The 12,653-nt window shown below is 51.0% G+C and overlaps 4 protein-coding genes across 4 annotated transcripts; 2 read left to right on the top strand and 2 right to left on the bottom strand.

The window, feature by feature from the left end:
* Window positions 1-234: 234 nt before the first annotated feature.
* On the bottom strand, window positions 235-2,371 carry mirC (siderochrome-iron transporter MirC; the record flags this gene model as incomplete). The annotated part of the gene is made up of 4 exons (XM_056908151.1): window positions 235-330; window positions 371-1,059; window positions 1,124-1,861; window positions 1,942-2,371. 4 exons carry the CDS (start codon window positions 2,369-2,371, stop codon window positions 235-237), a joined length of 1,953 nt encoding a protein of 650 aa, XP_056766769.1.
* A 2,382-nt stretch (window positions 2,372-4,753) lies between these two features.
* N7458_004768 (uncharacterized protein) lies at window positions 4,754-5,326 on the bottom strand (the record flags this gene model as incomplete). The annotated part of the gene is made up of 1 exon (XM_056908150.1): window positions 4,754-5,326. One exon carries the CDS (start codon window positions 5,324-5,326, stop codon window positions 4,754-4,756), a length of 573 nt encoding a protein of 190 aa, XP_056766768.1.
* Window positions 5,327-7,205: 1,879 nt separating this feature from the next.
* N7458_004767 (uncharacterized protein) lies at window positions 7,206-7,758 on the top strand (the record flags this gene model as incomplete). Its single annotated transcript, XM_056908149.1, has 2 exons — window positions 7,206-7,418; window positions 7,603-7,758. 2 exons carry the CDS (start codon window positions 7,206-7,208, stop codon window positions 7,756-7,758), a joined length of 369 nt encoding a protein of 122 aa, XP_056766767.1.
* A 131-nt stretch (window positions 7,759-7,889) lies between these two features.
* Window positions 7,890-8,877, top strand: N7458_004766 (uncharacterized protein; the record flags this gene model as incomplete). Its single annotated transcript, XM_056908148.1, has 3 exons — window positions 7,890-8,522; window positions 8,582-8,694; window positions 8,769-8,877. The coding sequence occupies 3 exons, from the start codon at window positions 7,890-7,892 to the stop codon at window positions 8,875-8,877; spliced, it is 855 nt and encodes a 284-aa protein (XP_056766766.1).
* Window positions 8,878-12,653: the final 3,776 nt, after the last annotated feature.

Genomic DNA, 12,653 nt, shown 5'->3' with positions numbered 1-12,653 from the left:
ACCAAGGCCGGAGATGTATATGTGCGGAGTATACTCGCAAAGCAATGAAAATTGAAAATTGAAAAAAAAAAAAAAAAAAACCAAATCGGAAAATTTATCAAGATGCAATATGCAATGACTTATGCAGCGTAATGTGATGTTGATAGATCGCAAGGAAGTGGGAAGTATAAATGCAGTTCGTAATATCGTGGCACTCATATCTGGCAGTTGAAGACGCTCAGTGGTGTTGCGGGTCTAGGTCCGCTTGTGGTGTGTATCGTTAGAGTCGGGCTCGGCCTCGACGGGGAGTGGGTTGTTGGAATCGTGATCGGCGCTGCTCTTCGGGCTCATCTGTGACGGTTAGTATCGTCGTGTTTGTCTCGCAACACACCAGTTGTGGGGGCGGCGTATCACTCACTTTGTCGAGTTTGTAGTTTTCCATCATCAAACTGAGCGGGATGAGCGGTAGTGTCACGAGGAGGGCTAGTGCGAGGAGTTTGTTCATGGTCTCCTGGTAAGAGCGATTGATTGCATCGCGAGTGGGTGATCCGGGCGGGTAGGATAGCGCTTTGGTCAATTTGCCAAAGATCTCGCCTGCCTCGGGCTTGGTCTCGTCCGGAAGATACTGCATCAGTTTCTTCGGGATGAAGGTTGACCAGACTGCACCCGAGACGGCAGCTCCTACGGCACCGCCCATCTCCATCGAGGTCAAGAACATCGCAGTTGCGGCTGCGACTTCCTGGTGGCTCGCCGAGGCTTGCACACCCAGTTGAACCGGTACGTTGAGTAGGCCACCGCCGCAACCGACCATGATCTGCGCACCGAGGACTTGGGCGTGGGAGGCGCCTTCGCCTCGGCAGAGGAGCATGAATGCTAGGCCCATCATGTAGATCACGCAGCCCACAGTAACGAAGACGCGGTATCGCCGGGTATATTTAATCAGGAGGGAAACGGTAAATGCTGCAATGGTCGAGGTAAAGGCAAAAGTTTGAGTGACGCGACCGGCGGTGGCTACGTCGTAGCCTTGGACAACCTGGAGGTAGGAGTAGAGGTATGGCTGGACGGAGAAATAGAAAGCCACTAAAAAGGGGAGTTAGCACATCTTTTTTAGAACCGCTAGAACGACGATAGATGAGATACTTACTAAAATACCAAAACGCCAACGCGCAGCCCGCGAGCGCGGTTCGTTGACGAAGAAGATGCAAAGAAAGCAAAGGCTTCGGCGCCAGTCTCTTCGAGCCCTCCCAAAACGGCAGGACGAACAAGCAGACAACACCGACGATCATCATGACAATGATACTGGTATTTCCCCATCCGTTCTTTGAATTGGCCGCCAATGTCAGCGGCACCAGGATCAAAGTGACCGCGGCAGACAACAAAGTCAATCCGCCGACATCTAAATCATACCAAGTCCGTTTCACGACGGCGAGGAAGCTTCGCTTCCGTTTGTGCCGAGATGACTTGATCAGATTTAAACGTCGAGCCTTGCGCTGGTTCAATAGTAGCGATAGTGCGAGTGGCAGGAAAGCGGCAGGCAGAATGATAGCCCACATACCGTAGCCCCATCGCCACGATGATGATCGCAGGACCGCATCGGCAATGGTTGGACCGAGCCAGACAGTCACCAAAAAGGGAAACTCTGGCAGCAGAGCTAGAAAGGCACGATTGAGCAAGTCACTGCTGTCGGCGATAAACACTTGCTGAAGGATTTGCAAGCCCGTGGAGCCCGCAGAGTAGAAGATTTGGGCGGAAGCGTATGTTTGCACGTTCGTCGACGCGGCCATCTGCACATAGCCCAGGATGTAAATCAAAATACTGACGCAAAAAGCTTCGAAGCGACCGAACACATCGGCAACTTTGGCCATGGGCGGTTTGATAACGGCTGGTTCCATCAAGTTAGCAGTGTTGTGTTGTGGTGGTGGTGGTCCCGTTGCGGACCCCGCAGTGAAACTTGAAACTCACCATTGACGACATTTTGAACGACGAGGACCGTCGAGATTAACGAGTGCTTGCTGAATGCACTCGTCGCATACGCCGATAATGACATGACCGTCTGGCCTTCTAATGACGTGCAAAAGGCCATGAGGAATATACTTTGTGCCCCGTTAGTGCGTGATGAACGGGAATGAGGAAATCGGCAAGGCGCCACTGCAAGCCACACGAACCTGACATAGGCAATAATCAACGAACGCATTGTCCAGGTCATATTAATTGCCTCAATTTTCAAAACACCCTCTTGTGCCTCACTAGTGGTCTCGACACTACTGAGGTCACCTTCGGTCTCGTACCCATCCTGCAGTAATTGGTCTCGTTCGTGGTCCATGTTGCAGCTATCATCTGGTTGATCTATAGCACCGTAGGACGGACCGGAACGAGGGTCGAGCAGGGGCATCTCCACGACCCAAGGGGACGCGCACACACAGAGGAATGTCTGGCGAGAAAAGAGCGACAAAGAGGTCAAGGATGAACAGAAGAGTCCATGTGTTCGAAAGGTCGCAATTAGATCAGAGTGCACCAAGGAAGTCGAGTCGAATCGTCGAGTCCCAAGATAGCAGAAACAACAGGACAGGATCTTGATCAGTAAGGAAAAAGGGATATCCGGACTATCAAAAATAGTTCATGCAACATGAGCGTGACAAGCGGCGGGCGTATCACATAAAAGGCGAGAAAAGGCCTGCTGGTTGACTAAACAGCACTTGGGCACGAGAATGGGGGGGGATTCTTGGGGGCGGCCTGAACCGGTCAGATCCACCACAGGAGAAAAAGAAAATGCGAAATGCGGCCACCAAAAAATCAGCGGGGCTGATCAGGAAAAGAAGATGCAAATGAACACCATAAAATATGGGCGAAAAGGAAGAATGATGGAGCAAAGCGCAACGGCGATGCGGTCGAAAGGGAACCGGGGCAAGCGCGGTAGTCGATAAACTCATGAAAGGACTCTTATGCTGGAACAAGCCGGTTTTCTCGGCAGCGGGGTGTGGGCGGATGGGTAGATCCGCTCTGTCTTGCGATCACAAAATGAATAATCAATATCCCTCGGGGCTTGGTCGGGGGGGGGGGGGTGGTGGAGAGGGGCTAGGAGCTGGAACACGAGAGCAGCGGCCAACTGCAAGGGGAGATGGACCGACTCAGAAGCGCCCAGCTGGGTGGTGGTGGTGGTTGAAGAAGAGAATATTCAGCTGGGATGGATTTGGAAGGGAAGGCTGCCAGTGATGAGTTGGAGCACGATCGTCGGTCGCACTTATGCACGTCAACGGGGATTGTAGGCGAAGAAACGAGTTGCAAGGTGCGGTCCGAACTCAGTGTCCGCATTTCCGGTAGTGCGGATGCAGTACGATCAGTTTAATGAGTCAGAAGGCGATCATGGAGTGGCGCAGGTGGTGGATTGGTGCCTGGCAGACGTTTGTTGGCGTGGTCGAGCAGTTGGATGAAGGACCAGCTGGAGATTTGACAAAATATGAAATGAGAGAGAATCGTCCTGTGTCCCGTTTGAGCTCGGACGATGGACTGGTGGAGCGTCCAAAGGTGGCAAGGTGACAGGTTCGGACAGACACGGGGGTCACTGGTCCAAGGTCAATGGTTAATGGCCCAAATGACGAGCCACCGAGCCACGAGTCCACCCAGCGGAGACTCGGCAGGGACTCCGAAGTGGGCAGGAAATGCTGGTCTGGTTGGATCTGGGAAATATGAAGGAGCTCAGCCGAGAGCCGCAGCAATGCAGAAATGCAGATGGCAGACAAAGATGACAGAAAGCCAAGGCTAGGCAGGCATCAGATCTGATTTGATCGATAAGATGCTGGCATGGACGTTGGTTCGTCGGGCGGTTGCGTCCCTGGGTTTTTGTGTCGGGGGAGTGGGTCCCCTTAACGAGGGGGTGTTATGATCATGACGGGGATGGATAATGAAGAAGAAGGCGGTGATGATCGGTGAGATGATGTGTGAGAAGATCTCCACAGTCCAAGTACTGTAGTAATAGGACAAGTATACTTGAAGTGGAAGTGAAGTCGAGTGATACCGAGCCGTTTGCCGGGGGCCCACGCGACCGGCGGTGGTGTGACTCTGGAGTCCCATGATCCGGCACGCGGCCTGTGATGTGTATAGTACGGAGGATAGATTACATATTACTAGTTATGATGAGAATAAACCGAATCAAGCAGCACAGAAGGGGGTGTAGCCAAACCCCCCCCCCCCCAAAAAAACTCAATCTGGTCAGACCATCCCCCTAGCTGATGGAACATACCATCTAGTCTAGTACACCTGGTAGTTCATAGAACAATGGGAGATGCCTGTACCTACATATGTCATATAACAGTCAGTTGATCGCCCGCTGATCGTTCTTGTGTATCCCCACGGAGATCATCCGCTGGCTAAGGATCAAGACCGATGCAACTTCTAGCTGCCCTTTCCCTTCTAACCGACTAGGATCTTCTCATTTTCCCATGTCATGATCATGGACCAAAGCAATATCGAACCAATCTTTGACGGATAGGGCTCATAAAGGCACCCTGGACGAGGAGAACCTTTGTACTGACCTTCAGGCTGTGGTATAGTATATACTGTTGGATACTTGGAAGCAGCTAAAAGAGAGACAATCACCCCATTTCGCGATCTAAAATACCTCTCCATATTAAATCTATTGCCTCGCACGGCACGTTGCTATGACCAGTATCCCACCTTTGAAATAAAAAGGCCAACCGGCCTCTACTTCAAGCCCATTCCATTCCAATCCTATACACAATCGAATCCAATTCCCATCCTCATGCTGTATCCACAATCAAATGTCCAAAGTGAACCGACAACTCCCCCCTTCACCCCCAGGCCTCGCCGCATATACTCCCACCCAAATCTCCTCTACCCCTTCCTCCTGAAATATCCACGTCACCTCGCGAATCGGCGACTTCTGCACCCCCTCCACCAGATAGATCCACAAACTATCATCCGCCTCCCGAACCATCTCAATCGTCGCCGCCCTTCCACCCGACGGCACGGGCAACAGGCTCCAATCCGCCCACCGGTCCTTCGCCACCACGCCCAGATGCGGCTTGCCGTGGGTTAGTTCGATGCCCGCTTTCACCCATTTCTGGGTCCCGTCTGCGTGGCGCAGGACCAGGATGAGGCCGCCTTGGTCGTAGAGGTGTTTCCATGGGGCGTTGATGGCGACTCGCGCGCGTTTAAAGGAGGTGAGTGGCATGGATTGGTAGAGGATGGGCGCGGAGAAGCGGGTGGTGGACGGGGGTTTGGACCAGATGTCTGTAGAGGCGGGGGTGGTGATTGCGAATTCGGGAGGTGGAGGGCCCCCCTTGCCGGGCACGGGAGCGGTGGAATTGGCGAATTTGAATTGAGACATGATGATAGTGGTGGTGGTGGTGGTGCTGATGTTAGGTGAGATGTTGGTAGAGGAGTGGGCGGGGTTGATGCGGGGGGATGGAATGGAATGGTACGGTGATCTCACGAGCGGGGTCGATGGAATCGGCCACGATGTCGATGGAGGGAGATGGAGGAGTTGTAGAAGGATGAATTGACAACTTTTGCAAGAGGAAAGATTGTAGTTGAAGGGAATAGGAAGAGGAGGGCAAAAGTACCAGGCGGTCCAGTTGCTACGAAGTAATTCTCCAACCTGGCTACGTCACCAACTCCCCACCAGGTCCAACGGCCACTGGCATGCGCCAGTCTATCTTCGCTGGTCATCTAGACGTCTTCCGGCATTTTTGACTGTTTGAATTGGCATTTTCTCTTTGATGTTATTTATATTGGCTAGCTGTGTTGTATCATGCTGATCCAAAGTGCTTTTCCGGGCCGATCAAGTAGGCGAATGCAGCACCCGACGGAGGGACTTTCGGTCATGACCTCATCAGTGATGCCCCCATGGACCCAAATCGTTCTTGGGACTTATCTTCCTTGGGTTTGATGTACGAGATAAGAGAAATTCATAACTTGGCAAAATACAAGATACCGAGTTGCGATGCTTAATATTCTATGACGATTAAAGCTCCAGCCTCATGTTCCTCATCAGGCAAAGCACCTGTGCAACGTAGACCTTTGTTATTCAGAGCTGTCATGCAAATGCCAGGACCCTGCTGATGAACGTACAATCAAAATTGGACTTTTATTGGCCCAATTCCCTACACCGGTCCACGGCACATGGCACATGGCTCCTGATGCTGCTAATCTGGTGGCTGGAGTATACATACCGTAGGGGGGGGGGGATGCATGGCAGATCTTACTTTCTAATTTCAACCTCCACTGTTACCCCAAACGACCTTCAATGGCCAAGAATTGTTGCGGGTCTGATATACACATGTTGGTCATCCTCGACCATAGTTTCCAATCCACATACAGCCTATTAGGTCCATGCATAATGCAGACCTTGGAAATCACCATTCCTCTTCGACCACAACGGGCATTTACATCCCCCAGAATACTATCAATTCAGCCAACCTCTCCAAGAGATCGCTGAGCGCAACGTCATCCAACGTCTCTTCTCTTGACTCTGGCTATCTCGTTTGCTCTTGGGAATCTAATAGCTGACTTGATGGGGTCCTAAAACATGCTGATGGGCATCCATCCACAACTCTGGTAAACTATGTTTCTTCCTTCTCCCTAATTGCTCTCTACCAGAACATTCGATCCATAAGATAGTCTTGCCATTCAAATACAATACGTTCTGTCATCATTGATAGAACGCAGCGCCATCTAACCGCAGAGACCGAGCTGCCCGTACTCAACGGCCTTGCTTCCATCATTGAATATTTCCACAAATGTTGATATGCATACAAATCCCTCTCCGTAATCAATCTTGCAAGTTCTATACTGGCTCCATCCAGGCTGAACATTAGCGGTAACCTACATGCTCGAAAGATGCAAGTCACACTGAGGCACCGCAGTAACCGTCAAGAGGCAATGGTAATTGGTGATGCTATACAATTGACCACGCGCTTAGTCGTCGGTTTCCTTGCTATTCCATCGTCGGCGTCGTCGTCGGCGACGACGACATCATTAACGACTAATCAATAATAACGACGACTAATCGCGTTTGCCTTTTCAAACAGCCCAATTCCCATCACCGGTTTTTCTTCCCTTGCTGTCCCCTCCTCCTCCTCCTCCTTCTCGCACCCTCTCACGCGAAGGCGCTTTCTAGCATTCCCTGCATCAGAATCATCCTTCTGCATCCTTTTCTGCATCGTTCCATCAAATACTCACCCTCAATCGCACGCCCATCATCCAAAATGGGTATCCTGCTCACTGGCAACGTGATCCTGCGGTTCCTCCATGAGGAAAAGCAGGCTAACCGCCCGCTCGGTCTGCATGGCCTCTATGGTGGATCGTTCCGCTTCCTGAAGCCGCATGAGATGCACCCTCTGAAGGCCAACATGTTCGCTCCTGGTAACTTTGTTGGTCCCCTGGCTGGTAACTTTGGTGGCCGTTTCCCGAAGCCCCAGGTATGTAAACACCCTCCTTCTAACGTGCTTCCAACGTGGGACTGCCATTACCCTGCCTTGGAGTGAATCTCAGAGGGCCCGCGTGTCATTGATAGATTCGCTCTCTTGGTGGTGGTGGTGGTATCCACCGCGGATAAGTACCGCAAAGACAGAACCGTGCTGACCATATACGAAACCTTTGCAGCTGCTGCACTACATGGATTTGGTCAACCGTGCTGATGTCAAGGCCTGTCTTCCTTTCATCGCAACTGTATGTATTTGCCTCCCATTCTTTTTTGGTTCCAAGTTGTTCTCGCGGGGGCTGCCATTCGATCTGTGGGCAGACATGCTCAGTCTCTAGAAGACTGTTCCATGTCATCATGCCTTGTATATACTTGACTCTGGTTTTCCTCCATTGTCTGATTCCTATTTTTAATAAAAGAAATATGACTGACCAGATTTGATGAATGAAAGATCCACTACTGGGCCATCATGAACGCCCTCGCTCCCAACAGTCCCTCCATGGTCAACCCTGAGGCCGAGTCGTTCGTTCCTGCCTCGCAGACCACTGGCATTCCGGGCCGTGGCTTGGCTACTATCGAGGAGTTCATGGAATCTCACCGCGCTTGGATGGCCAAGGGCGGTTTCAACGGCATGAAGCACGATGACCCGGTGACTGAGACTGTTGAGGCCCCCGCTCCTGTTAAGGCCCGTGAACTGCCTGCCCGTGTCCTGCTGTTCAAGGATGTCCCCGACTGGATGAGCATCTCTGACGCTTTTGGTTTGATCTATGGTGATGCTGTCGACTGCGTGTTCCGTTCCAACATGGCGGAGATCACTGTGCAGTTCTGCGATGAGGCAACCTGCAATGCTTACCTGGAGGCTCACGGCACTGGTATCACTCTCTCCAACCCTGGCAACCCCGACGACAAGGTGGTCATCAAAGTCGAGAAGGCCCCCCGTGGTGAGGACATCTCTCCCGCTCTGCAGGTCAAGATTGCTGCTGGTGGCTCCCGCCTGGTCCGCGTTAACGGAATGCTCAACGCCGAGAAGAGCCTTGAGCTGACTACCCGGGCCATGGAGTACGATGTCGACCACTACGACATCAGCCCCGAGAAGACCAAGGTATGTATTGTTCACATTGATTGACGAGTGAGACAACAGTTACTAATCGTTCTGTTCAGGCTGACTTCGCCTACTTCTTCTTCTGCGGCATCGTCGACGGATGGACCTTCAAGCAGAAGCTGGAGGAGAACGAGGGATGGGCGGGTTACACCGTCGCTTTCGTGGCTGACCCGTGAGTTAACATTCAATTCGTCGCGATAATTTGGGATTTGAGTGTGTGCTAACCCATTTGATTTGTATCAACAGTTGCAAGGTCGCCACTTCGTTCCACGGGAACAACGTTCCCAACCGCTTGCTGCTGCCGCCGCCGCCGTCTGATCGCAGATATTTCCTCATGCCCGACCAACCCCGATAATTCAACATGGTCAAGATCGAGAGCTGGACATAAGCCTTGATGATCATAAAGGGGTCGATGGTCCTTTCGTGGGCTTCGGGGATCTATCATTGCGATAGATGCTTTTTCTATGCGCTCTTTCGTGGAGGATTTGAACAGGGGAAAATAAAGATGCGCATAGTGAACACTGAGAGAGAGGTAGAGATCGTTTCACTAGGAAACGATCTGAAACAATGAAGATATTCCGGGAAATGAGGTTTCGTCGTAGCTCACTTTGAACAGTAATCTGACTGCAAAAGTACGGATATCTGCAACGATGTCCTCTTTGTTACCTCGAGGGACTTATGCACTTCATGTCACCAAGTCCTAACGAGTCATGTCCATCACACAGTGCCATACAGCTGCATACTAGCTAAACAGGTGATCATAGTTCAATGCGGTCCTCCCCTTCATCTCATTCGTTGATCTACTGTCCAGTATACCGCGGAATCCCCTCCGTCACTCATCTGCCCACACATCGAGTCATGGAAATCCACGATCCAATCCTCGAACCCTCATCAGTACTAGCCACGAAGCTAGCAAGAGCGGCGCTAAGAAGGCTGCTTGTCATGAATATGATTTGTTCGGATCTTATTCCGTATGTCCCGCCCGCCATGGCATCGGGTAAACTAGCACGATCACGATGAACACCATGAACGCTTCCGCAATCCGCAGTGTTTGAGTTGAGCAGTGGGTTGATGAAGGTTCGAAAGCTCATATCTCAGTGTTTTGTCAACTTTGGTGTTTTTACTGTTTTTGCATTGTCGGTTCATCTTGGCATTCAGGCTTCGGCGGGGTGACGAGAATTTCGGGGGCTTGTGGCGCCAAAGGCGTGATGGGATGCATGGTCGGATTATGCTGCTTCATAGGTTGATGGATGGATAGGATAGGACAGGCAGACGAGTCTTTGATATTGCCCACCAACGTTGTCTGCATTAGCCCTTAAGCGTAAAGGGTTCAATTATTTCCGCTATTGAAGTCCCCTCATAACCGCTCATGTATGTCTGGCTTAAGGCCCGTACACAGACACAAGCATACACATAGCTGTGCCTAGTTAACTATTGGAGCAGCGATGCCTGTTCGAGACTGAATGCCTGTCCTCTCGTTACATGAACCTAGGGTTGGCTGCGTTGTGGCACTCGAAAAGCAGATGAATTCTTGACTGGCCATGAGAGCTAACTTGCGAAGGGACACGCATCGCATTGGCACATCGTACTTACAGTAGGTAGCTTGAGCTCCACCAGGTGTGTATTCGTAATCGCGTCTCCACATTCCTGAACAGCCGAACACTTGATTAAAGTACTGAAGATGGAGTCGCGGTGATTGTCTCCGTATAGACGAGATATTGAATTACAGGCGACTTAATTGGCTAATTTGTACTCCGTACAGTTTGCTTGGATAGTCGCTAAGCAATATACAGTTTCTCCGTACGGAGTATATATTCCGTGGTCCGCGGCTCCGCGTCCTCCGTTCGGTACTCCGTACCTCTCAATTAGTTCACTGGTAACTAGTGGTTGTCGTTCAATAAACCCGGCCACCGTCCTAATTAGGAAAATACAGCAATGCCGTAACAGCCCCCAACGCACGAGCCAGGTCCTCCCACGAGCTAACGGGCTCACGGGCTAACAAGCTAAACGAACGAACCGTACCGAGTCCCCGAGAATTACGGCAATTGAATTACACCGTAACCTTTACAGTATTCTGGCCAGACTCTTGATTTACCCTATACCCGTCCTAGTCTTGGGCTAGTGATAAGTCTGTCGAGCTTGGCCACTGTCGACGTACTTTCGCGTCTGGCCGCGCCCCCGCTAGCATCTGTTAGTATGTACTGTAACTTAGTTGCGCTCAGTGAGGCTGAGACCTGACTTGGATGGGGATGATTGGATCGAGGATCAATCTGCACCCAGGCCTGACATGACGGCATGGATTTGACGATTTATGTACTTGGTGGCCTGTACGGAGCAGTGCACGCTCAGATGCGAGTAATATTTCGCTTAATCAATTTATTCTGCATAGAGGGAAGCTCTATTGCAGTACGGACTACGGAGTACATGCGCGAGACTAGCACTGCACGAGGCTGACCGATAACTTTCGACGCTAGGGTAGCTCTACACTTTGGCGTGAGTTCTGCCTTGCGGCTCTGTAGTTGTCAGTTTCCAAGTATACCGGTAATATTGTAGACACCCCCTTTTACCATCCATCAAGTTCACTGCACCTGTAATCTTGATTCCAGGATCTTCCGTCTGTTCTGGTAAAAATTGCGAACCTCGGGGATCATCGTCAATTAAAACTTCTCCCTCTTTTAGCTCGGGGAACTCGCTAAGCCCACCGGGGTTGGATCCTCAGGGAGCACGATCGTCGATCGCTGCCCCCCACTAGGAATCGTCATCTTCTATTTCAAGACTGAGCTGTTCCTCGGATGTGAGCCGTGAAGTTCTGTCAGGTGCAGGGTTTCCGTAATCTTCCAAGATGCTTCGACGCAAACGGCTACAAACCTGTGGTACATACTGCACTCAGTAGCTGGCGCCGGGATATACCACCATAATGTTGATCAGTCTACGGTATAAGGTGTCGCTCAGTGTACACCAATAACGATAATTATAATACACCCCCTGTCCCTCGTCCCCAGTCTCAGGGTCAACGAACCCGCCCCAAGAAAGTGACTACGACACTCCCCGCCCCCGGAGGTCGGAAATAGAAGAAAAGGGGCTATTCTGATACAATGCGAACCCATGAATGTATGACACGCGCGGGCGGCTCTGTCCCTCCATTTACCCCGTTTGGAGTTACTTTTCACCCCTCAGACGTGGCAGAGGGCTGTGAGGACCCCCTTGAAGGATTATCATGTCGCAGTCAACGGGGCTAAATATTACCGGGCTTTGTACTCCGTACTCCGTACATACACAGCCTAGGGCTAAAACGTGACATGACTCGAGTAGCCAAAAATTGGATCCTTCGAGGGGAACGTGGTAGGTTCGCTGCAGGATCTGCGAATTGCTACTTACCCGTTCGAGGAGGGGACTGATTGTCTTGTTTTTTTTTTTAATTTCCATTTATCCTCTTGCGTTGGCCTGCATGATTAGGTGCTCTAAGATGACAGGACAGGGCTTGCTGGCTTCATAACCCCATGGCTGCAACGTATGATTTTCGAGGGTTGTGGAGGTCCGGGCAATGTGGGTCGGCGTCGGAACTGTTTTGTATTGGTTGGTCGGGTGCTTCGGTGGCAAGGCGAGCAAGGCGGACCGAGACTTCATTGCTCAGACATTTCATGACTGGGGGTTGACTAGTTGGGAGGGGGGATTGTTGAGTTGGTGAGAACGTAGATTAATTTCCGAGGTGGGAGATACTACGCAATGCAGCAGCGGGATGTTTCTGACGAACGAGTTGGTCACTCTTGGATTCGTGAAATTGAGGAGTTTGAGTATAGTCGTAGATAGTGGAAGGTATATAGTAGAAAGACATGAAGTAGAATGGCACAAAACGCGAATGAAATGCCTGCAAAAGTTCCTCCCAACGTTGACGAGTTCCAAGGGAGACAGAATGATCCCAAAACAATAACAGACGATGACCTCCTAAGCCCAAGCTGCCCTGAGAAAAAAAAAAACAAACAAGCAAAACGAATGTTCCCACTGTAAATCGAAGATAGCTGAAAATCAAAAGCATCAAAACTCCCACCAAGGTATCTTGGAACGAAAAGGCGCAGAAAATGACAAATAACCTCCAGTTCTCTCGTCATCCCCTCGATAATAAACAGGATC

Source organism: Penicillium daleae (genome assembly GCF_028827525.1).
Source record: "Penicillium daleae strain IBT 16125 chromosome Unknown utg000005l_segment0_segment0, whole genome shotgun sequence".
Classification (NCBI taxonomy): domain Eukaryota; kingdom Fungi; phylum Ascomycota; class Eurotiomycetes; order Eurotiales; family Aspergillaceae; genus Penicillium; species Penicillium daleae.
The sequence above is the reverse complement of the archived record's forward strand: the minus strand, read 5'-3'. Positions and strand labels throughout refer to the sequence as shown.